This window comes from Zerene cesonia, chromosome 11 (genome assembly GCF_012273895.1).
Source record: "Zerene cesonia ecotype Mississippi chromosome 11, Zerene_cesonia_1.1, whole genome shotgun sequence".
Lineage (NCBI taxonomy): Eukaryota > Metazoa > Arthropoda > Insecta > Lepidoptera > Pieridae > Zerene > Zerene cesonia.
Window position 1 is genome coordinate 6,350,051 of NC_052112.1, and position 26,729 is coordinate 6,376,779.

The 26,729-nt window shown below is 31.7% G+C and overlaps 4 protein-coding genes across 8 annotated transcripts in view; 1 reads left to right on the forward strand and 3 right to left on the reverse strand.

Annotated features, from left to right (window-relative positions):
* Window positions 1-6,324, reverse strand: part of LOC119830153 (diuretic hormone 45) — a 32,151-nt gene extending 25,827 nt beyond the window's left edge. For all 4 annotated transcript variants that reach the window (XM_038353051.1, XM_038353052.1, XM_038353053.1 and 1 more), the window contains exon 1: window positions 6,160-6,324. The gene's annotated coding sequence lies outside the window, so the exon portion shown is untranslated. The remainder of the gene's footprint in view (window positions 1-6,159) is intronic.
* Window positions 6,325-18,479: 12,155 nt separating this feature from the next.
* On the reverse strand, window positions 18,480-19,455 carry LOC119830555. Its single transcript, XM_038353616.1, has 2 exons — window positions 19,052-19,455; window positions 18,480-18,942 (listed from the first exon to the last, which is right to left on the reverse strand). Exons 1-2 carry the CDS (start codon window positions 19,453-19,455, stop codon window positions 18,480-18,482), a joined length of 867 nt encoding a protein of 288 aa, XP_038209544.1.
* Window positions 19,456-20,134: 679 nt separating this feature from the next.
* On the forward strand, window positions 20,135-24,289 carry LOC119830352 (integrator complex subunit 14). The gene is made up of 10 exons (XM_038353333.1): window positions 20,135-20,483; window positions 20,569-20,723; window positions 20,936-21,071; window positions 21,542-21,651; window positions 22,022-22,214; window positions 22,346-22,449; window positions 22,543-22,635; window positions 23,105-23,291; window positions 23,513-23,661; window positions 24,038-24,289. The coding sequence occupies exons 1-10, from the start codon at window positions 20,297-20,299 to the stop codon at window positions 24,272-24,274; spliced, it is 1,551 nt and encodes a 516-aa protein (XP_038209261.1). The 5' UTR covers window positions 20,135-20,296; the 3' UTR covers window positions 24,275-24,289.
* A 1,214-nt stretch (window positions 24,290-25,503) lies between these two features.
* LOC119830391 (protein O-mannosyl-transferase TMTC4-like) overlaps window positions 25,504-26,729 on the reverse strand; it is a 6,344-nt gene continuing 5,118 nt past the window's right edge. For both annotated transcript variants that reach the window (XM_038353390.1, XM_038353391.1), the window contains exons 10-11: window positions 26,082-26,270; window positions 25,504-25,653 (exon numbers count right to left, since the gene is read on the reverse strand). In XM_038353390.1, coding sequence (XP_038209318.1) covers window positions 25,514-25,653; window positions 26,082-26,270 — 329 coding nt within the window. In that variant the 3' untranslated portion in view covers window positions 25,504-25,513. The remainder of the gene's footprint in view (window positions 25,654-26,081; window positions 26,271-26,729) is intronic.

Here is a 26,729-nt window from a genome sequence, read left to right on the forward strand (position 1 = left end):
AAAAATATGTATTGACTTTTAATTTTTATACCTTGATTTCATTATTCTTATAAGAGATCCATGACAATCGTTTTTACCTTTAAAAACAAAGAACAACTAATGACTTTGATCTTTGTCCTTAGGTTTCTTTGAAGTAAAAAATCGTTTGAGTTATAATGAACAATATAACGGTAGAACAATTATTCAACGAATCAACTTATTTAACCCTTCTATCACAAAAGTAAAATAAAAATCAACAAGTGGTTCGCCTCAAAATTGAGTTGACGTCCTCGCAAATTAACTGGCTCGCCCAAAACTTCGTTTGATCCTAAGTAAAGAATCAAATAAATATCGCATAATATCCTGATTTATAAATTTACTTGACTTCAAACACTGAAATCGCGTAAATAATAATAAATTTAACGTTTTTTTATAATCTCATAAAAGTAATTTAAATATTGGATTCCAGCAGAGCTTTTACCATCAATAATTTTATTTACGTTTGAATTATTCAATCTTAGAAACGTTATTGCCGTTTATAAATGAAATGTTCCTAAAAAGATAATTTTATTACACTCAAGTCTTGTGAATCTGATTCACTTACAATATAGCAAAATGCAATCGAAAATAATTCGATGGTATGATAAATATGATGACACACATGTCGTCACTTACGTCATAGGTAAGAGAGGTCGAGATTTTCCGATAGTGTAAATTTATTAAGGAAATACTTAAACGCATTTTCACTTGAGCTAACAGTATCAAGTGCATTTTGCTCAAGGCCCATCTAACGCCACGTCGGAACGTCATTATTCCGCACCGTTTAAAATTGCAACATGCATACTTTGTTAGCGACTAACTATAAAGCTTGTCAATATTATTTACTTGACAATATATTTCACAAACTAGTTACACGATATGTATCTAAATCGAACGGTATGTATTGCTGCACAAAATCAATATTTTTGATTTATTGTATTTAAGCGAACAGTAATAAATCACAGTGAACTGTGACATTTCTGCTTCGCGACATTAGGAAACTAACAGGAACACGTTTTAGTGTTATTATATACAGTTCTGATAACATATAAATAGACAAAAACAGTCCAAGGAAAACTTATATTGCTACTAACGATAAGATGTGCATTATATCGTTGTTTTCATATTACCAAACAGATTTGTCAAATTTATGTTTAATCTTGATTCCTGCACTGAAATACGGGGAAGAGTCGTTAGTTTGAGAAGGTCTCATTATGACCGCTATGCGATCGTACTATCATAAATATTTATGAAGATATGTTGAAATAATACACAGTTGTATGAAAGATAAACGACATTTGTTTTATATAACGTTCAAACAATTAATAATATATTATATTGAACAAACTACAGCAACATTTCACGTTGATGTCTTGTAGTTTCGTAGGTATCAACAAAAAATGATCTATCAAATAATTAAGCAATTTAAATGCATGACAAGATTTATGGAGCAACAGCTAACTGTTGTAACATTTGGGAAATTCATTTCGTTATCAAAAAACACTATCACTAATTGCTTAAATAAATTCAAATAGTGATATCACAAAAAAATTCGGTATGGTTGAGTGCCAATTTTATGTATCTACGCTATAGTTGAGTGCCATCTTTTTATTTTAAATTTAATTTAAACATCCAGCAATACAAAACGTTCCTCCATCTTGATTACAAACTTATCACGATAACGAATGTATTGTGACCTCAAGTATTATGTTTAAATGCCGACACAATTGGGGTCTTAGAGTCTATTAAGAGGATGAAACTCAGAGCGCCTTGTGGGCCCAAATAGTAATTAGCAAACTTATTCAAAACATCAACAGTGATTTAACTTTTCAAACAACTCTAACATCACATTATTCGCACAAAATGGATTCCTTTTCAGGAATAGAGAAAACAATTGCCATGTAATTTTTGTTAATGAACATAAAATAAAATGAACATGAACATTTATTTTTCCATGTCCGATCATTTCTCAAAACCGAATCATTTTCATATACTAATATCTATATTTGTAAGTTACGAATTTTGACAAATTTTCAAGTCAGAACAAGATTTTTTTCACGTACCTACTTGGAAAGCCACCATAGCTAAACCCATCAATGGATGTGCAACTGACAGTCATCATAATTGCTGTTTCGTTTATCGTTCAGTCCAGAAGAAATGATCGACGAAATTTACATCTGGCGTGGGGACCATTACTTCTCATGTGTATTTATGATCCATATAATTTATCCGATACATACCTTCATAAATACAATAAAAACTCATAAAAAAGATTTCAACTGCAAGCTCAACCAGCAAACGGTGTGCGATGGATATGAGTAAACATTTTGATACAATGATGAGTCAGTTGGAGTATACGGCTACGTGGATGCTACGAGATAACGTCAGTATGACGGGTGTAATTAAAGCGCGTGCACTGTGTACACTTTTGTAAACGAAAACACACTTATCATTGCGTATATTAATATAACAGATAAACCTTTAGGATACAGAAATACAATTTAAACGAATAAAAGATTCCTAAGCCAAAATAGATCGTAGTAATCCACAAAAAACCTTTAAAGCTTGGACGGTTGAACGGTGAAAGTGTTGTGACTTGAAGCCGGCTAAGCTCCGTGATTAAGTCTTCAAACATTTTATCGCCACTAAATGTTTCTTGTAAAACCTATCGGAACAAATACCTCACGGACCGAAAAACGTGATCAAAATAGACGTCCAATTTGTTTTCTATTGACGCAACGTCCCATGCATCAGTCCTCTATCTACAAATATTATGAATACATTTTCTTATTCTTCCATTGGCTTTGATGAATAGCGATATTTCGATAAATAGATTCATAGACGTCGTTGTATTAGTAACAATTTTGTAGGGAAAATAACATATGTCAGACTCGCAATCCGGTGAAAATATGGTAAGATATTGAGGATATAGAAATAAAAATGTATGGTCTATAACATTATTTTATTGTATACTAAAGCTTTAACTATTTATAATGCAACAACATTATTAGATTCCGTGGCAATAATTTGAAATTTATCAAGCCTACAAAACAATCTGTGTTTATAACTGATAAGCCTCTACCGGACTCGGTAATCTCGTGGGATCCGCTTGTATTTGTAGCAAATTTTCTATCCATATGATATTTCTATCGGGAATCCTTTTATTTGATAATGTAGAACCGATTTTCTGATGCGACATAGATATTTTAGCAGCCGCAGCCATTAAATTTCTTCATGTTGCGAGATTTAAATTACATTTACAAGGCTAAGATATAAATTAAAATTCTATCTCTATTTTTGAAATGAAAAGGTCTTTTATTTTCCCCTACGTCACAGTACTTCTGACTGCTCCGCGTTCAGTTTCATTACTCTTTCAAAGAATTTCACGAACTTATATTGCTGTCATTTTTAGGAGAGCTTAATAATACTGTATTTTACAAACGGATATTAAGTAAACATTCTTTTAAGAATACAACAAAATGAAATTAATGAAATACGTACAAACAGGAGCAATACTTTTTTTTATTATTTTAACATCATAAATTAATATCTTGGTTGTATTTATTGCACCTATGAATAACAACAACCTACTCCCCTACATATAGCTAACAGCTAACACTTTCACTAACTACAAATAATACATAATAATAATACAATAACAATCTTTATTTTGCCAAAACATTATGACTTATATAAATAAATTGTTCTTGAATACCTTATGTAATAATTTTACTCAAATTTTTATTTTATTTATTAAACAAATTATTGGTACAATTATTCTGATGTTAATACATAAGAATAATTAACTAAATAATAATAATTGACCCATGTAAAAAATACGTGATTTTTTTCTATAATATTGCTTTAAAAAATTGAAAGACATGAAAAAAAAAACAGTTTTTTTTTTAATATCTATCAAGTGTAACTTGTATATATATGGTTTGAATAATCATTAAATCATTAAACAAAAAAATTAAACTCTTAATCAACCTGCCTTAAACACCACGTAGTACAATACTAATTAAATTATTCAATGTCAGATTTTCGGCTATTGTTCAAGAGGCCTATTCACTTGACATTTGTATGAATTTATACGATTCTGGTGAAGTTAGTCGTTTTGTGATTAGTCTTGGTTACAATATAAGTTTATTTATAATTTAACCATTGTAATAAGATGTATTCCCTATTAACTTAAGACTTCCGTTCCCTTTAGCTTGTAATCCCTTGGGTATTAAATCCTTTTCGTAATAAAACAAACCAAACATGTAATATAATGGAAATAAACGACCATTACACAAACTAATGAAAATTAAACGTGCTATTGTTCTATCTACTACTTCAATAAAACATTTGTAATTGCAAGATCTGCCATTATATGTTGTGCTTTTTTTGCAGAGAGGCAAAACATAATCTCTTAGGTTTGCCCCACAAATGTTTCAAATTTCGCTTGCCGTTTTGAATTCAATCTTGTTATTTTGATTGAATCAGTGTTCCGTACTTATCTGATTTTGAATAGAGTTAGAATTGTATAAGTATTTCTTTCCAATCCATTTCTTTTCTTATATTTATTTTTTTAAATTTGCTCCAATACATTTATATCAATTTATCAAGATATCTTATTTATTTCTGATAAATTGTCGAACATATTTCGATAATAATTTAAATTTTAATTCCCTGCTATATATCAACAAATATAAAAGTTAATTATTTCAACTTATCCCTTAAGAGAAAATTACCTTTTTCGTACAACATTAGGTGCCTACAGGAAAACACATATCTACATTTATGATGATTATAAATATGCATTTCGAGATACACAGGCTATTCACGTTTGCGACAAACAGATGGCAAATAATCAACTCAACAAAGTAAAAACTGTGAAATAACCAGAAGGCACAGAGTAGATCTGCTTTTAAATTAGTTCAGAGAGTACTTAACTCTGATTATCCTGCCTCATAGATCTGAACTTCGTTACTCAATGATATTTTACCCTTTCGATAAATTTACCTTAAAAGCTATACAAAGTACCTACATTTATCATAGAGTTCCGCTTTAAAATTAGTATCGGGTGAGGTTTATAACAATGTAATCAAATTTATGCATCCCTTGTGGTAGAAACCTGATAAAACACGAGTTGATGTGAAAGTTTTAATTGTTCATTGCTTCAAAATATTTTTTTACGATTTTTTTATTTAACATGTATGTATTCATTTAAAATATTTCATAATGATTAGAATTGTTTCAATGATCATTAAAAATAAATACAATTCGCTTAAAATCGTACTTATAAATGACTATATTCACTTGGTTTCTTTAAAAATAATATGTATCTTATAAAATATTTTTTGTAATAAAAATTAAACATAAATGAATAAGTAATAAACCTTCATGAAGACCATTAATTGAAAATGTAATAAACAGATATGAGAAATATAAAAATTATAATATTAAGCGGGATTTTATTTCCTAAATATAAAAAATAAATAAACAACAACTAAAAAGGCATTTATATTTAAATTAAACGGTGGTTATAAATACAAGAAACATAACTTTTTATTCATTTAATTCAGTGTATTCAATCACATTCTATGTGATTTTAAAATAACTTATTTTAACGAAATTTAAAGTAGGTACACAGGTATACAAAACCCAATTACTGAAACTTAATCCTTCCATCGGTAATGATAAAAAACGACAATAACAAGGGAAATTTTTATAAACGGTCGGTACGTTTTTTTTTTATTCTCATATTTGGACTGTTAAATTATATTTACAATTATTGATAAGAAAAATATATTTAACGATTAATGCTGCAAATCTCATGCGCGTCGGATGTTCATCTTTCTTGTTTATATACAAATAAAAAATATTCTAAGAAATATAGAAAATTTATTAAAAAAAATTACGCATAATTTCATTAACTCAAAACGAAATATTGTAAGAGTATCGCCTTATTTGAAGTGAATGTAAAATTAGATTTTCATGTATCTCTTTCCAATGCAATTAAATTCAAATTCATAAAATTTTAATTTTACTCTACTCAGATTCCTATCAAAACCAAATTACAGATTCGATTTGCGGAAAGTTAATTTAAATTTGAAAAACCAGTTGAAGTACAACTCAAGTTAGATCTAGACTCACCGTAGTTCGCTGGGAAAACTGAAACTGGGGGAAAGTTCCGTTAGCACTGCGGAACTCAATCACAAGTCACTGGAAAAGTTCTCAGTAAAAGTTCTGTGATTATATTTTTTATTCGAATATTTGTCCGATCGCAAAGTTCTCTGCGAACGAATGGGCGCGCCAAAGTTATGTGGCGATGGGTTCGTGCAGCGTGCTTATATCTTGCTGAAAGCGAAGCCTGCACGCATGCGCACCCGTCATTCATCATACACTCTCAATGACCGCCTCCGCAACGGTTGTCGCTCGTCAAATGTCCATTTTTTATTGAGCAATTAGAATAAATTAATTAAACTGTTCAAATTTGTATTAAGTTGGGAAATATGCTTTTCCAATTCTCTTATAAATTAATTTTCATACTAATATTCCTTAAAATTAGGTATATTATGCATTCCTGAACTTTAAATATAAAAGTGAAAAATTCGTCTTATTATTAGCAAAATACGCGATTCTACATATTATGGTGATCGTATGCACTTTTAACAGTAATAATCGTCATTTAAAAGTTTTAAATATAAGTTAATGGCTTAGATACCAACATTTTTTTAGCAATGTGTAACAACCATTAACCAAGTACGCACCTATTTAAATTGTAAAATTTATCTATCGAAAACACATCTGTCAGTGAACATACCTTCCAAAGCAAATAGTGACCATTATACTGTAAAATAAAAACTTCGTCACGAAAAGAATAAGAAAATAGAACGTAAAGAAGTCTTTATAATTCCTTTATTTCTTTCTTGTTTTAATCCGAAACCACTGAAAATCCTAGTCATAAGAAAAACTTTTTACGGGACTTATACAGGAGCTTACTTGAACACTAGTTATATGAAAAAATTGGACAGTTAAATATAATCCCTCTTAATCAGAGGTTCCAAAACTTTCTATTCTTTGCACATACATACTTGGTACAGCTCCTTTTTATATTGTGGAATGCGTTTATAGATAAACCAGATCTCGCTTTATATCGAACTCCTACTGCTCAGAATGCAGTGAACAATGGACTAAATTCAACGGTGTTAAGTGACACCGGATCGGAACATACTAAATGTTAGCCATATTAGCCATACTAAAAAGAAATCGATGGAGCCCTTGCCATAGCATAAAGATTATAAGGTATGGCAAAATAAAACAAGGTCCAATTCATCTGATATTTCATATCCATAAAAACACTCCCGTGGTCTTCTATGTTCAACTTGCGAAGCTCCTTTTTTATTAATGTCAACTTAGAGCCCCTCATGTACTACTTTGGGAATCACTGTATATCATACATGAGGTAAATGTTATACCTTCATGCCTAACACATGTTTCTTCATTGCATAATACACCTCAAATATGCTTTAACTTTTAACTTCTTACGTGACTTGGGAAAATTAGACATACTTTTAAAATTGTAGTTTCAGAAAGAACTCTTTGGTAAATGTAACCTTATTTCTTAAACAAAAATGATATGAAATATCACATAAAACAAATTAAACCTGCGATTTAAAAAAAATTATTTCACATGGATTGTTTTGCTTATAATTTACTAGTCTAACTCCGCGGTTTCACTCGCGTAAGTCCATATCTCGTAGGAATATGGGGTAAAAAGTTGCCTATATGTTATTCCTGTTGTCCAGCTGTCTACGTACCAAATTTCATTGCAAAGGTTCAGTAGTCTTTGCGTGAAAGAGCAACAAACACACACACATCCTTACAAACTTTCGCATTTATAATATTAGTAGGAAGGAAGTAGGATAAGACATTAAAAAACAAAAATATCTGTCATGTGCGAGTCGATCTCACTTAGCTAGTCCAATTTACGACCGTGCCAATCGTTGCTTAACTTCGATTCTTTATTAATTTTTTGTTGTTGTTACGTCAGCAGAAATACATCATCTCTTAAAATTTCGCCAGCTTACTAGCACGCTTCATGAGATCTGTTGGAGACAGATAGATTTGAGTACCAAACACCGAAAAGTTCAAATAACTTATAAAATATGTTCTTAAGTAATCGTTATGCAAGAACATGATTTTCTACATTCATTTTATTGAATTAAAGCCTTTACAACCCCTCCGTTACACATAACCAAAGTTACATAAACATACTATAGACAAATGAAGAAGATACTAAAAGAGTATTACCTGCCTTGTTTTATTAACAAGGTAATATAAATGCTCTGTAATGTTTCGTATTTAGACAGAAATACCGTACAAATAGTACAGTGCATGATGTAACGTATAATGTAGCATCAAGCGTAAATTACGCAATAATTAAATTAATTATAGTGTGGAAATTATATTTGTATAAACAAACATAAGCAGCGTAGCTTTTATAAATGGAAACCGCTGGCGCTGGTTGAAATCGTACGATCGTGCAGTTAAAACAAAAAATAAATTATATTAATAATACTTGATTAATTACGGAACCTATAACCATTTGTTGGTAGCACATTATTTGAAACGTTACGTTTACAATTTTAAGCGTATCGTGGCGGAGATGTTTTATGTGGGAGTCAAGCATGCTTCGGCACGAATTGGGCCAGCTCGCATCGGGGAAGTTCCACACCCCTCAGAAAACCGGCGTAAAATAATAGCATGCTATTGTGTTTCGTACGTTGAGTGGGGGAGCTGATGGCCTATTTATTTTCCTCACCCTTCCCAGTCCATTCCTTCTTTCCAGTCATTAATCCTTTCCTTATCCCTTACCTCTCAAAAGCGGGCAGCGCATTTGTAGAGGTCTGAACCTCTGCGAATGTTCATGGGCGGACGTATCATCAGGCGAACCACCAGCACAGTTATGCTATGAGATAAAAAATATACTTAGAAAATATAAAGAAAACAACCAAAGCAACCGAGCGTGTACCAAAATGATGTATAGTAAGTAGTAACCGTCAATATACATAATGTTCCATTGCGTACTGAGATAAATTTTTACACAACACAATTGAAAGGTATGAAACATAAAACCAGAATTTATACATGAATAATCATTGTATGTTTTTCATCATATACATTATCGCGTAATACACATAATCACATATTTCCGTTTATTTTACTCGTTTTCATTGCTTAGGCAAATTTTCAATCTTATCTGTAATTTGTAAACACTCTAGTTAAATACATATAGTCAATTCCACAATGAAACGTAATGTGACTGCGCAAGATTTCGTTCTATGAGTAATACTTGTCTAAATAAGTTCTCTTTTTAAAGGATCGAGCGAAACATAAATCGGGATTAATTGTCGTTGTTAAAAAAATACGATTTTTATTAAAAGACGTTTTTATTTAAATAAAATCTCATAGTAAAAACAACATGATAAAATAAATATACACTAATATACATCAGCAAAGTATTTAATTTTTGTTTGTTCGTTGGGAACTAAGAGCGCAGGTTACCTATCGATACATTACATATTTTTTTATTATATAGTTATTATATAACCAAGAGTCTCTTTAAGAAAATATTGAAATTGAAGATAATTAAAGATTTTATTTATCTTACCAAAGTGAAGATGATAAATATTATGAAACAAGTTAAACTTCAATTTACATCAACACCAATTCTAGAGGCGCAAACATTGGAAATTAGAAAAGTAGCACAAACAGTTGTGATTGCAAAATTCGAACTAGACCTACGTAAATAGGCGAAATATCGATTAACAATGTTGAACGAACCTTCAAGGACTTCAAATGTGTTAAGTTGCAATTTTAAATATAATTAATTAAAAACATAGAAGGAAATAAATACTTTGAACTGTTTATTAATATAAAGATTATATACGTAACTTCATAAAAAATATTGATGTTATAAATTATATTATTGATTGTTGTTAGCTAACAGTTTTCAATTACCGGAACTGAACTTCTCTTCCTGTAGAGTGTAGTCTGTAATTGATTAGGGAAAATCGAAGTGGAACTTGAAAATAACATTTCAATTAAATTTAAAGTTACCTGTTTATCAAAGTTATATCGTGTAATAATAAAACGATAGAAAAAATCTATGAATAATTATATAGAATAATTATGGAATAATAAATACGTAAAAATAGTTTTCCGCCGAGATACAGAGAGAAGAATACAATTAGTATAAGATACACATAGTCCTGATATTCCTCCCACGTAGTTCACGTTCCCGTGGTATTTCCAGGATCAAACTATCTAATATGTATGTTACATATATATTGAGACCCGAGAAGTTACACATCTTTCTCCGGTCACAAACTATCTTTGTACCAAATTTCAAGTTCACGCAAACAAACTATTCAGCATCATAAATGTTAGTGCAGATATGTTCAATCCAACTATAGAAATTTAGTTACAATTTATCGACATAATTTACAAACAAATAGGAAATAATACATTATGCGAGCAACCCAAACCGTAACCTGCATTGAAAATTATGGTGATATCATTTGTTACAGAAATTAATTGCTTTGATTGATCCACAAAACCCTACAGAGCAGATAATAGAGGTATTTTATCTGTTATGTGACGTTAAACAATCTAGCATGTTTATTTAATACACTTTTGTAAGCTCTTATTGGTTTGGTTATTTCACGTATAGTGTGTGATGAGACGGGAATATAAAACCACAGATAACATGATACTATATTATATACTATATACCACAGATAATATAATACTATACTAGTAATAACACTTACGAACTAAATATTTTAAAGGCCAGTTGTAATCGAGTCGTCGTCGAGAGTTTGAGAAATCACCTACGTGGATCTCCACGTAGGTCTTTAATCATTACTGACGAGTAAAAGTTTTTCGCGTCTGCAGGGAGTGTGGCCGTTCTATTTTCTCTGGATAAGCAAATATTTTAAAAATTGCCCGCTAAGCAAAATAATTTTAATAAATATCAAGACAGCTTACATATAACGAAATATTTTTTGTTTAGGTATAGCACCGCTACAAAAATCTAATATTCAGTAATAAATTGAATAAATATTATAAAACATGGTATGCCTGAGTACTTTTTATATGATATCAATTGGTGATTAATCTACCCGTATAAAAAATATAAAAAGTACTAAAGAACCGTCGACATAAATCAACTTTGGTTTTAATTGGATTGTTTTCCCTAACATCTACAACGAATTTGAAAATTGGAATTTACCTAACAATTTTCAAGTAGAGTTCGACAACATGAACTTTTCGAAACTACTTAAACAAGTAACTTAAGCAATATAAATCTTAAAAGCTAAAAAAATAGAGCTCAGATGTTACTATAAAAATATTATAAGTAGGTTGTTTAATTTACCTTATATGCTGTTAAACAGATTCATTCAATTGTTTATTCAATTTATTTGTTTTCTTCCACATCGCAACGGTAGGTAATCGCTCCGTTATATGATGCTATGCTTTTTATATCTAGAGATAGCTTAAGTCTAGAGAATCATATAGGCTACTTATTATTCGGTCATAGATAACATAATACCACAGATAACATAACACTATACTAATAATACTTTAACTCCGGTGAAATATCTCATTCCCATGTGAATTTTTTTTGACTATGTGCGAGATAGCGAAGGTTAAAAACTAATTATGTATTAATTTACTGCTGTATAATTAGTAATTTATTCTTATAAGGGATACCTTATCTCTAATAATTAAATAAAATATAAATTATAAATGCGAAACTAACTATGTCTGTCTCTTGCTTACTGCAAAAATACAGAAACAAATTGAATGAAATTTGACACAAGCATAGTTTGATACCCGAGAAAGGACATGGAATAGTTTTTATTCCAGTAATCCCATAGGAACTATATGGGCATTTGTATTTCTATGTTTTGACTACGCGAGCGGGAAAGCTTGTTTATTGTACATAAGGTACCTAGGTAGGTGTATATTATAGTGTACGTATATAATTTTCAAAGGTGATATCCAGGTACTAGCTATTGGACTAACTTTATAGGAAAAACTCCTAAAAGCTTAATGTCTTATTGATTTCTTTACGAGGCATACAAGGTGGCAATTAATAATTTTTATTGGAATACGCTCGCTCATTAATATTAAACTGTCGAATTGAGTTTCTTTATGGGACGATTTCCGTGGAGTCTGACATACAATGGAATTTTTCCAAGAACTGTTTAAATATAATAATAGTATTTAAAGAAAAATAAGTAAAAATTCGATCAATATTTTTGAATCCCAATAATATACATATTTTCAATATGTTAAACATTTTTAAAGTTATAGATGCGTTGTTCAGGCTCCAGAATTGCAGTAAAGGTAAGGTAATTGCCTGCCTCGTGTAGGCAAGCGAGCGATTTTCATATAGGGAGACTACAATGACCACACATTTATATAAACAACCAATAAACGGTCTCGGTCGACTCTGTCTGTACACAGGCCTGTACACACATAAATACGTGTCATCGCTCAGAAATAAGAATACGCGATTTACTTTAAATAAGTATTAATTTTTCTCAAAAAAATAAATCACTGCTTTTTAATTACCATGCTGCTTGAAGAATAAACTTCTCCAAAGCAGAATGATTACCAGTATATTTTGCATGGTTTTTAATCATTTAAAGAAATAAATTGTAATTTTTCAATGAAAGCTTTGTATTCTACGTTGAAGATTACAATAATTATTGTTACTAAATAATAATTATTATATAAAAATAATTATTGTTTACTAACAAACAAACAATTTTTATAACAACAAAAGATTAAAACGCTTTCATCATTGAATCAAATCTCAAAACGAGACTAAAAATAAACGGACCCCATGGAAGGCACCAGCTTTCAAATAAAAAAAGAAATCATAAAAATCGGTACATCCAGAAAAAATTCTGAGCTAAAAATACAAAAAATCAAATAAATAACCTTCTCCTTCGTAAAGTCGGTTGAAAAGAGCTTCACAAAGATATATTTAAATTAATTAGTCTTTGGGGCCACATCCTACATAATTTGCTGTTCATCCTTCAAATTCAATCGATGCAGAACTTTTAGAGTGATATGAAGTTATAATAAATAGTAGGATACATAAGCAATAGAGTCGCACGTCGTGCACTATGATATGGACGATATAGTATTTATCTACACATAATTACTATTTAATAATCTGTGCCCGTACGGAGAAAGACATATTAGGAATATTAAATTACATCGTTATGTCCTAAATGTTATTTTATATGTTCTAGTAAAATAAAATTGATTTCACGAAAATGTAAATCTATTGAAAAAACAAACTTTTTTGTATAATTTTCATTTTATTCGTGTGGTATTATAAAAATATCTACTGTCAGCAATAAGTTTCTGCGTAAATTCGCATAAAGCTTGTTAAGTGATTATGTAAATCCGTTATTTATCCCCAAACAAATCAGTTCGAACTCGATTTACAAATTGCTTCTCTATTTGTATCTTAAGATACTCAATTCTAAAAACGATCGAATGCTTAACACTTTTGTGAGAAGTTCTTAAATTTTATAGAAAAATTATTGCAAAGCCTTATAACTAATCGAACCAACAACACAGCGGTCTTTTTTCAAAAAAACATACTTGTAGGTAGTTACCCTTTCTTTAGGCCAGATACGTCTTTAGTCATCAATATATTTTCATACTAGAAATAATGTATCCATGTAACGTAAGCTAAAAAAGTTTTCATTAAACAATTCTTGATATAAATTGAGAGGATTATAAACAAATATAGGTTCTCTTTCATATTGATAATTTATGTAACTAAACTTAGCATAGAGATTGTACGTAGGTACCCATATACTGAATAATCAAATTATTCTGTTGTGGGTACTAAATATATAATATATCTACGTTCATTTATATTAAAGAAATAATTACCTATTCGTAAAGTTAGTCGTTTTCTGCAGTACCAATCATTTGTTTAAGGTAATGTCATAATAATATCTGTGATTTACTTTATTATTTTATTATTATATGTGCCTAAAAATATATTTATTTGTTATATAGATGCGTTGAGAGTTTATTAAAAGAAAAATAATAGAATCTCTTTACAACTGTTTTAAGAAAATGTTCAAAATTTATTGTCTTTGGGTTTTGTACTACAAGAGACAATGTCATATAATAGTCCGGTCATTATACGATATTGAAATAACAAAAATTCCGACAGAGCTGAATTTTGGTGAAGACCTTTATTTTACTATAAAAAATAAAAATTTGAAAGTCCCCAGCTGTCCCATGAGTGCTTCAAAAGTTATTCGGGGTCAAAGGTCAAAATTTTAGGTTTTTTGAGTTTTTCTCAAAAACCATAGGTTTTATCCAAAAAATACCTCAGACTAAATTTGTAGATCTCAAAATTCTCTACAAATATAGTTCTCATAATTTTTTCTCCAAGTATTACCGTTCCTCAAATATCACGATTCTAAGTCACGTTTATATAATGTGCACACATCAGCCTCGTATACACACATTGAGGTACTTAGGCAACCAAAAATTCCTGTTTGTGTCTCTTTTAATAATAATAATTACAAGCTCGCAGGGCACCTTGTGCGAGGTGTCGAGGAGTAGCGACCCCGCGAACCAGAATGCTCCCGGGGGAGGTCTTCGTCTCCGGCTTGCCTTAACCGGCTGACCAGAGTGAAGTCGCGAAAGCTTTTAGCTCGAAGGGTGGATGTCAAGCGTAAGTGGCGAGTGGACACGTCGATACACGTGATGCTGGACCCTCATGGAGCGCGTGATCGTCGTTTAAAGTCCAGCGACGCCTCTCCACTCTTAGCTGCTCACGACATGTTGCCCTCTTGTTGCTATTTTATAGCGACTTTTTAGAGGACCCATTTGTGAAAGGGCGACTCACCGTCTGCCAATATTTTTTTACTAACTAATATGTAGTAGAAAGGCAGACGTCATTGTTCCCATAGACCCAGTGACCAATCCATTTAGGACCTCCGTTCCATAGCCCAGTTTTATTCCTTACCGTTTTTGCAATAGTAGGACTATCTAGGATCATCCGCGGACTGCCTAGGGCTGCTATGAGCATTACATATTTTAGTGATTAATATTTGACAAAAATGTCGCAATTTTGCTTCATTTGCTCAAAACTTTTGTTACTTGTGGATTGTAATAAATAAGTATATTCATTCGAACAGAACTTTTAAGATTTAAAGACGCATGCATATGAACGGAGCCACATGGACAATAGAGTAGGTAGCCAGATGTTATATTGAAGGCCATATTGGTAGAGGGGATTTTCGAAGGAACTGACACTCATTAAAATATGTATTTTCAGAATACAATTCATAAAAGAGACAAAAACAGGATGTTTTACTTGCTTAAGTACCTGAATGTGTGAATACGTGGCCTATGTGTGCACATTATATAACGTGACTCTAGAATCGTGATATCTGAGGAACAGTAACACTTAGAGAAAAAATCATTAGGACTGTTTTTGTAGAGAATTTTAAGATCTATAAATTTGGTCTGAAGTATTTTTTCGATAAAACTTACGGTTTTTGAGAAAACCTCAAAATACCTAAAATTTTGACCTTTGACCCCGAATAACTTTTGATGCACTTATGGGAGAGATGGGGACTTTCGAATTTTTGTTTTTTATAGTGAAATAAAGGTCTTCACCAAAATTCAGCTCTGTCGGAATTTTTGTTCTTTCATTACTGTTTTCAGGTCTAAATTGACCGGACTATAAACAACCCATACCATGTAACACAGGGCCTTTCAAAATTAAATTAAAACATTTCAAAATTATGTAAAAGATACCGACAGATGTCGGCAAAATAAAGAGTATGTTTTATTGTGATAACTAATATAATTATTTGGCCTAATCGGTTCGTAACTAGCTAAACGAGTTTTCAAATTATCACAGTATTTATATCTTGGATTAGTTCTGACATGAACACAAAAATAAGCCAAAATTAAGTGAGCAGCTTGGGTGAACCTTGGAAAAGGATACATTTTCACGTGTGAATAAAAGCGCTGTGATTATATATGCAGCGGCATACAGAATGTTAGTACCAATAGTTTATAAAACGTATATTCATGTTGCTTATAGACTCATTACCTAATTTGTACTACAACCGTCAAATTACAAGAATAATAAACGTTACCTAAATGGTACACGATAACAGTAATGTCTTGGTAGTTATTCAGATTACCTTTCTCAATAAAAAAGGCACAGTACAAGAACTATTCCCGAGGTACCTACTAAGAATGGTAATGTAAATAATAATCATCTACCAAACCATTCAGGTGAAAATAAAATTGCATGATAAAAACTAATTGTGGCAAAAAGGATAGTTAAGTTTATTATAAATCGAATTAAAATTCCAACCCATGGTGTTTTCCGAACGAAAAATCAAAGCGACATGTTAGGTCGAAATTAACATTTTAATTGTAAATGCCACGATGTTTTTGGCGCAGTTACAGACGATGCGATGGCTCGCCATTGTCCTATGGAAAATCACCCATAGTGTGGTGACACTCCATTGAGCACATGACATGCTCCCAATCGATTACGTAATGAACAATTACAATTTTTATCATCGTCTAAGAGAGAATATAAAAATTAAAAGCGATAGGATCAGCTAGCCTTTTATCGTATAGGTAAATATTTACTATAATGTAATCTGAACAATTTTCTGTAAGTATTTAAATTAATTAATTTAGTTCAAATTGCATATTTTTTATATGTTAAGTTTATTATCATTAGAATGAGTTTTTATCAAATGATTCAATCTTGTAATAATTAAGTTGTGCTTGAAACAAATTTTGGTCGGAATCTTCAATACCAAAATACAAACATTCGAGAATACGGCCTATTATGCTTAAAATATATTTAAACATTTAATCATATTTAATTCTGCGGTAAAATGATAATTGTACGTTATAATTAATCTATGTAATATGTTATTTTAAGCACATCTGATTATCCACAAAATGTTATCTAGTATCTACTCATATTTAAGATTACATTGGGAATATGGTCGAGCGAATACAATTCCCGTGATGAGGATCAAATTGTTATCTCTTAATTAAAATTTTGTCTTAAAACAATACATCTATACTGGAATAGTAGGTAGGTAAACAGTAGCCGTTAAATATACAATGTAATTAATATATCCTTAAAGTACTATTCTATTGATTTTGTCAATAGTATTAAAATTCTACAACTATTTACTTTAGAAGAAATAAATATGATCTATACTATAACATAAGCAAAAATATTAATAACATAGTAAAGAAAATTTACCTGAGCTAACAATCCGATGATTTCACGTTCGCGCTACCCAATTAGGTAAATATATACTTTTTAATCCTTCTTAATGTCATGAATGTATGCGTCGTTTTTTTCTTATCACAAAAAATTCAAAACTTAATTAATTTCAGGTGCTGTTCTTAGTCAAATAATAACACAACAAAATGTCAATGAAATCGCGAAATACTAAATCAAAAGTGACGGTAGACACGGAAAGTTTACGCAGTTTTCGTGGTTTTGCCTTTGACAAAAGCAACTATAAATTATTTATATACACAGTGATCACGTTTATAGCAGTTCTTGGTATATATTACATAACAAAGGACTGGAAAGGTTTCACGGCACCAGAGGAAGTGGACTTAGGGTCAGTTAGAATATTATCGCGTACTTATCGCCGCAGGCACAATCGTAGTCGAAGACGAGAATAATTGCATTTTGGAAAATTTAACATACCACAGAATGTGCCAGGTATGCCAAGCAATAATAACTATGTTGCATGAAAATGCTTTAGTAAAACATTCAATCATGTTATAAATAATAAAATGTGTATTACTTTGTAACCATTTATATTATAAATTAAAAACGAAGTGAATAAAATGTGTGTTTAATTGATCAGGTTAAAATGAGCAAAAAACAGATTTAAACTGTAGAAAATTAATGTTTTCTAGCTGTCATTGAAATAAGAAATCATTTAGGTATTGTTTTGGGTACCTGTTTTGAAAAAAAAACATAATGATACAAAAATAAATGAGGTTAGAGAAAAAAGTTTAGTATCCAAAATTTAATCACAGTCATCAAGACAAATTCGCAACAACTCTGCAATTATTCCTACTTCCTTCCTACTTATCCTACTAATCCTACTATTATTATAAATGTGAAAGTTTGTAAGTATGTGTGTGTGTTTGTTGCTCATTCACGCAAAGGCGAACCGATTGCAATGATATTTGCATATTGAAATAATAATATACTTATCTACATACTTATTTCAAAGACATTCGCATTAGGAATCCGTTAAAATTTTAAAAGTCTTTTTTGCAATATATTTCTAATGTTGTTATATACTGTTCTCATTACTTTAATAAGATTATAATTTTATTGGTTAATCAACTTTTAAGTCCAACAATTTTATCTCGCCATGTACAAGGCTCAAATTAGCAAAGCATGCAATAGTAGTGGCTCCTCCATCCTTAGAACTTGTAGAAGCCAGCCCTATCAAATGTCCACCTTGTACCAATAAATCCCCAGCTCTCACTGGACACTTTTTTAAATCCTTTACGCAAATCACATTATTTCTTTTTAAATTGTTTCGCCATTCTATTGATACATTATCTGATTTTTGAGCAATTGTTGCAATTTGAAATGACAATGACCGACCACCACGAAAGGGTCTTCCTATTATGTAAGCTTTAGATTTGGCGTTAATTTGTTCTGCTATACTTATTATGCTGCCACATTTTGACATATCTTCGTAACTTGATAATAGGACTAAAGCCTTTGTCACGACACCTTCATGAGGAATAGCTTCAAAGACATCAACTGGAAACCCTTTTTTACACTGTGGGCTAGAAACAATCATATTTATGATATTCTGTTTTTCAGAATTTCAAATCTAATAACAACGTATAGAATTCATTACTGTTAATTAAAAGCACTAAATCTAATTGTTCTTACTCTATCGGACTTCCCAAATGTAGACGAACAGAGCCCGACTTAAGACATAATTCATGCGCTAAGACCGAAGATTTTGAAAGCACAGCCCCTACACATATTAATTCCAGATTAACTACTGAATGAATTCGAGCCACATATTGGTACATGTCGACTTTGACTAAGTTACAATCTATTTTTGTATCAGCATTTAATAACTGCGCATTAAAACCTCTGTAGTGTATTATAAAATTGTTGAAGACAATGCCTAATATTGCTATGAAAATTGCTGTCAGTAATGCAACGATACTTAATTTACTAGTACGGGTTCTTTCATCCCATGGCATTGTTATAAAATTATAATGAAATTCATAATCGTCGCTTCCTATGTCCTCTTGAATCGCGGTATTATTTTCCGTATCTTCCATCTGTAAAAATAATACGGTTAAGCTATATTTACAGAAACATTTACTAGTTGGCTATGATTGTCATTAACTGATGTTGTTGGTTTTTCTTACTATTTTTTTTTATATACGCGTGAGTAGTTGTGTAATTTCATTTACCTCTTACGAAGGCATTGAGAAATTATATGTTTATTTAATTATTTGATGATATTTTATTTGGAAAACCAAAGCATATTCAACAGGGTTACAAAAGTATTATATATTTATACAAAAGTAATATAATGTATATATTATTACAAAAGTAACCCTGTTGAACACGGGCTAATTTTTATCCCGGAAAAATGTTTCATTCCTACGGGAAAACTGTATAGAAAGACTTATCTTTCCGTACGTCTAAATTTTTTCATATAACTTCTAAAAGGCTCATGCGATTGGGTTAAATGTTATATGGGTACTTTGTTAGTTTCGTGGATGATATAAATATAGCGGTAATTGGTGCTTGACCGATTGAGTTGAAATATTATGTGTATTTCAATGGCTTTATAGTAGCAAGTGAATATCCATGTATATTCATCTACTCTTTGGAATGTATAATACATTCGCGATTGTGAACTAAGTTCTCTATCTGTAATCACAGTTATATCGGAACACGTTATTTTTTCACTCAAATCAATTGTCAATGTCAACTGAAGAGTGACAGCAAAGTAACAAACGCTGTCAAAAATCAAAATATTGTCTCAAAATCGACTCTTATTTTTTACTTTGCTAAGGTGTAATTAATGAGCTAAATATGAAAACTATGTCGCAGTGAATTGTATATAGAACAATTGATTTTTTAAGTACCATTGGTTAAAAAAGAGTAGCCATGCCTACTGTAATATTACTTGATGTGTCTCTCTCAATGAGTCGACCGGTTCCTTCTTCTGACTCCACAGAAAGTCAAACCAGACTAACGATTGCTTCAGCGGCTATCAATACTTTTTTGGATTACTTATGTGTACATACAAAACTTGAGTATGTAGCACTTGTAACTTTTTCATCGGCATATGAAGGTAACTAGGTTGACTATATGCTGTATTTTACGCAAACCAGTTATTTATACACATTGATATTTATTGTGCTCTCTTGTTGTTGCAGTTGCGATACCATTTACTCGAGAGTATGATAATATCAGAGCAAAACTTCCACATCTTGAAGAAGGAGATAAAACCTGTATAGAAACTGCCCTTCTTGGTGTCAATCAACTGATTCTTAATGAATGGGGTTATCAAACCCCAATGCAAATAATATTGGTAACCATTTTCATTATTTTATTTCTTTGCTTACTAGCTCAGAGTCAAGATCTTAATATTTCACTGGAAACAAAATATTTGTATTGTATAATACAAAAATTAATCAACCTGAACAATAATACATCAGTTTTGAATTCTTTACTTCTGCATTTACCCCATCTTCTAATTACTACAACAACAACCAACATATCACTGTTATAATATTTCATTAGGTTACAGATGGAAGTTGTGGAGTTGGAACCATTGGAAGAAATCGTATTATGCAAGCCCTCCCTTTGCCTCCTACATTCCCTGTTAGAATTCATGTGTTGCCAGTTGTAGCCCCACATGATACATGTTTACAGCAAGGTAAAATATCTTATGATTTTTCTGTGTTATAGCATACAACTGAGTTTGTGGATTACATGATAGCAAGGAACTGACACCACCATGAATAATTGTTGCGGTAGGAACTGTTGTATTGCCAGCCTAAATATTAAATGATAATGAAAAAATTTCAACAGATGGAAAAGTATATGAGCCTCTAGCTCCCTCACTCAAAACACAGTATCATTTACATGTATTATTACTGTACATGCCAATCCCCTGTGTGTGTGATACATTCCCCGGTGCAAACTGGCCCAATGATGCCAAATTACACTAGACTCACACATTCAATCTTTGTATGAATCCCCTGTATTTACTGTAATGGCTATTTTAATTTTCTTTATCCTTTATTAATGAAAATAACAGAACTTTTGTATTTGATTCAAGCTATGTGTCATTTACGTACAATTAATATTTGTTTTTACTTTTAATATGTCTTACATTATTTATAGCCATGCCGCTATATCAGAAGATTGTAGATCTAGCAAGCAATACCAACAGTTCCACAGGCAATATTTCAAGAGGTGCCATCTATTGCCCTGATCAATTAAATGTACCTGGGGTAAGTTTGATCACTACTCTCTTTGTTTGTTGTATATCTTATAATACTAAATAATGTCCAAAATGGGGTAAAACAAGACCCAATGTTTCTTTATTACCTTTGTTTAATCCCACATAAGGGAAAATAAAAATTACTTCATGTTATCTTGTTGTCTGAATTTTGGATACAAATTCTCTTGTGTCCACTGATTTTCATTAAATTTTATATTTGATTTTGGTCTCATAATTATACAAGTACAAGTTTTGTTATCAACTAGTTCTTACACGTACAAGTTTTGTTATCAACTAGTTTTGGGATTGATAATAAAGAGACTCCCCATTGAAATATCAATTTAATTCATTATAATAAAAAATAACTCATATTACTTCAGGTTGTAGCCGCAATGACTCGCCTCTGTGAACAGCAATATCAAGAGTTCTGGTGTTCGCTCAAGTGTGGACAGTTAGAAGCTCGCGTACAATTGTTTCCCGCGCCGCAGCCTGCGTCACACGAGGGCCTATCTGCTACATATACAATTTCTCACCAACTGCATGTCATCGGATTTATAACACAACAGGAATTAGGTATAGAGGTGTTTATTCACAACTTTGAAATTTATTTTATTCTTTTTTTTTATGTCATAGTCGGCAATAGAGCAAGTAATTTAAAAAATTCTTTAAGCAAGTATTTAAATAAAATGTTGTTGTGTTTTCAGGTACACCAATAGCTATAAGCAAACATCTTATAATACCACAAGCACAGGCTGGCAATAATAATAATACCAATCGGGAAAATTATGGATCTAAAACACCTACTAAAGTAAAATAATTTATCCTTCTAAATTCTCATTTATAATTATTAATTATTATTTAATAAGTTTTTTGTTTTATTCCTGCAATGTTTAAATTCCAGGAAGGTTCAAGTACTGATGGTTCTACAGATGAAGACATGTCCGATCCCAGTAAAGTTCCAAATTTTTGTGTTTTACTCCATGGTGCACTTAAGGTAATATTATTTGTAATAATTTTTAGGGTAATGCTTTTTTTTCGAATTTACGAAATCGAAGTACTTCAAACAGACATATAATCATTTCCTTTTAATAGAAGTCGATATAGTTATCAATTCATGAAATGAATCATATTGAAATTGAGCAAAAATCTATGTTGTAATTTTTTTTTCATACTTTATGAAATAATTACATTTAACAAATTTAATAACAAAAAATACTTATACCTTATTAACGCTATTATACCGCAGGTATATATGTTTTTTTGTGTTTTCGATATGTTATATTTGTTTATTTTTAATATAACCATTATTATTTATTAATTATCTATGTATAAATAAATGTTTCTCCAACCCTTGGGGCCAAAATCAGTACTGCGTTGTATCTGACACAGACATACTGCAAAAAATGCGCCGACACAGTTGCCAAATGTTTCTTAATTTTTTTTACAAGAACAAATTTTCTCAGGTTGAAGGAATGTCAGCAATAGTGCAGCTGGGTTCGGACTGGTGGGGCACGCTGTCGGCGTGGTGCGAGGTGTCGCGCGCCAGACGCTCGTGCCTCTTGCTCAGCGTGCTGCGACCCGGGGCTTCGGCGGCGCCCTGGCTCGGTGCCCTCGACCAATTGGGGCCGGCTGAGGAGAACGCTACCAATGGTGTGTATGTCTGGCTCTTGCCAGTTGCAGTTGATCCGTATTAAATGTCGAAATTTATCCAGAATTTCGGACTTTTTATAGATTAGAGATACCAAGAATGTATAGTTAAACCCCTATTCCGTACATTCTGCCAGCTGACACCATTATCGACAAGAAAATGCAATATTGAGACTCGACAAGATTGTTTATTATTTATTATTATAATTTAATCATAATTTCAGCAGAGACATTTCCAGTGCGCTCGTGGCGCTCGTACAGCGGCGGCGGGTCGGGCTGCGCGTGGGCGCGCCCGCACGCGCTCCTCGCCGACGTGCAGAAAGTGCTCAGACACGCGAGGAAGTTGCCGGACAAGACGCCACATCTATATAAGGTACCATTTTTATTCACTTTTTTGTAGATCTATACATTGGTAAGGCTTGGTATGTTTAAGCTCCTTAAATGTCTATCTAGAAATATTTTTTTTTTCCATAACTCCTTTATATATGTCAAAGTTTCAATCTCCATGCTTTACGAAAGAGGAAACACACATCATACTATTTTTATTACAAATACCAAATCTTAATGGAATATGTGTATGGTAAGGTTAGTCAGGTTAGGTCAGTATAGATTTCGTTAATTCACTAGTTGAACGCAGGCCATAAAATTTACTAAGGTGTATGGCCTACTATTTCAACACTGCCCATTCCCAATTTCGCATCGCACGACTCACTAAAATGAGTGAACCAATAAATCCACATCGACCGCAGGAGCTAAACAGACTGCGTCGCGCGGCAATCTCGCTCGGCTTCTCGGAGCTGCTGACGTGCGTGGGCAGCGCGCTGGAGCGCGAGTGCGCGGCGTTGCCGGGCGGCGCGCCGCCGGACTGCGCGCTGCAGCTGGCGCACGCGGCCGCCGCGCTGCGCGACCCGCGCACCGCGCTCGACATCAAGCACACGTTGCAACCGCTCGCCACTAACTTCACTGTCACTTCTATGTCGCATTAAACTATTATAAACTGATGTTTGTTTCAATTCTCTCTCTCTTTTTTAGTGTACGTTTTCCATACGTACGTATAATGGGCATGAAAAACTGTTTCCAAAAAATTTTTTTGGAAACAGTATTACATAAACTTATTATGTCAAACACAATTGCAATAAAAACATTTCCAAAAAAAACATTGAATGTTGTGTAAATTTGTTTTCTTTTTATCTTGCGTTTCGACAAGTGTAACATATGGGTAAATCGATAATAGCGGAAATCTGAAACTATAAAACATACAAAAGCTTTGCCTTTAGACCTATGTAATCGGTTTTAGTGACAACATAAAACGCTTATTACTCGACACTGAATTTTGTTTCTAAATTCATAAGTCAATTTAGATATTATAGACTTCTGATCAGACTGTCCTAAATTTAGGTATTAAATCATATAATGGACGTTATGATTGACTTAGAACTAACGGACTCAGAAATGATCTACGGATGGATTCTAGTTTACATATTAATAAGCCGTTCATTGAAAAGCAAAATACTATCATACGAGAAAGTATAGCCACAGATAACATAATACTATAGTATAACTATAAAAAATATTGGTGTTAGCCTGTCGAATTTACGCTTTAAATTCGTATTAAGATTTAAAATTTAATTCTTAATTATACAAAACTCATCTGATAAAAATTATCCCTGAAAAATGTCGGATCCTTTATAATGATGTTCCAATAAGATTTCTAAGGGATTCGAGGTCAGAAATCATCCTAACAATCTCGCTAAATGCTATTACTATATGCTATACTTTTTTGTATTCAGTGACAACTAAATTCAGTGTAGCGTAGTGTAATAAGCGCATAAGCGAGTCGCGTCACAACAATTTTCGTCTGGAGTATATACAACGTATCTATAACTGGAAAAAACATCAAAGTTGTAGATGTAACTATGATACTTCATGTTTATAATGAATGGAATGCTCCTTGTAAGAGGTTTCAAAATAGTTGTTTAGACACGTTAGCATGCTATCTTAATAAATACTAATACTAGACAATCGTCCACATTTCGTTTTTTAGAAAATACGTGGACTCTACTGGTCTTGGGATCTTACTGTATTGTTATGAGTAAGCGAATAACTAGTATGAAACTGTGTAATGTAGTGCCCATATAAATTAAAAATATAATTTCACATCAATGACTACCCAAGTATCGGTATATTTAGATATAGGGAAAATAAAAGATAATCAACATTATAGCTTATAATTTTATTCTTAATCTTAACTTTTTTAAACTCTCTAAATTCTTGCGTGCACTTTGAAAGTTTGGTTGAATTTCTAAAGCTTTTTTATACATTGTTTCCGCCATGTCGTACTTTTTCCATCGATGGTAGAGAACTCCTGCACAAACGGACTTAATATAAACTCCAAGAACTAAGAAAAATAAATCTTTATAAATTGTGTTACGAAGGTTATTGCAATGAATTCCGTGAAATATAGAATAAGTGGTAGCTTAGGTTCATAAATATTTATGAAAGTCCATGTCAAATGATTAAATATAAAATTCTCGTGTCACAATCTTCATTCCCATTCTCCTACGTAACGGTTAGACCGATTCTCATAAAACTTTGCATATTGGATAGGTCTGAATAGACCAACAACTATTTTTCTTTCCCCTAAATGATAAGATGAAGTTGGAACAGTGTTTACCAGATTAGCTAGCACTAATATAATAAAACATCACAACTTATTGTTTAAGATCCATTTACATTATCTGTTTGGATAAACTTTTTTCGAAATATAACACAACATTAACATTAAATACTTACCAAGATTGGAATAATGAATGGGCTTGATGTATTGGCCAAATAATTGTATCGACTTCAAAAAGTGTCTCTCCGCTTCACTATATTCATCGATTTTCCCATAGATATTGGCGATCGCAAATACAACCGAAGGAGACTCTGGTAATTCTTGCAAGGCTTGTGGTATTAATTTCAATGCCTTGTCGATTTGATCTTAAAAAATCATTACAATATGTTTAATGTAAATGTCATGGAGATAATGCAATAAAATTAAAAAAGAAGGGGACACAAGGATATCGTACAATAAAAAAATTATCATCGTTAGTTGTCACTTGTTGTTGTGATGCAATATCCCTTCAACTCAATATGAGGTAGAAGAGAGAGAGAGAGAGAGAGAGAGAGAGAGAAAGAGAATGAATAGAATAGAATGCAAGCATTCATGCATCTATACATAAACATAAACAAATGGTTCAGTTACAAGAGTAACTTAAAAAAAATTAAAGAATGGTTGAACGGATTTTAATGGTTTTTGTTTTATTAGACTTGTCCCTGGATAAGGAAAAAAAAAATTAATAATAAATAGGGACGTTACATGTCGTATATACTTAGTCTGGCCATAAATACTGTTACACTTAATTATAAAAAAATATTACATTTGAATTTCGAATCTGT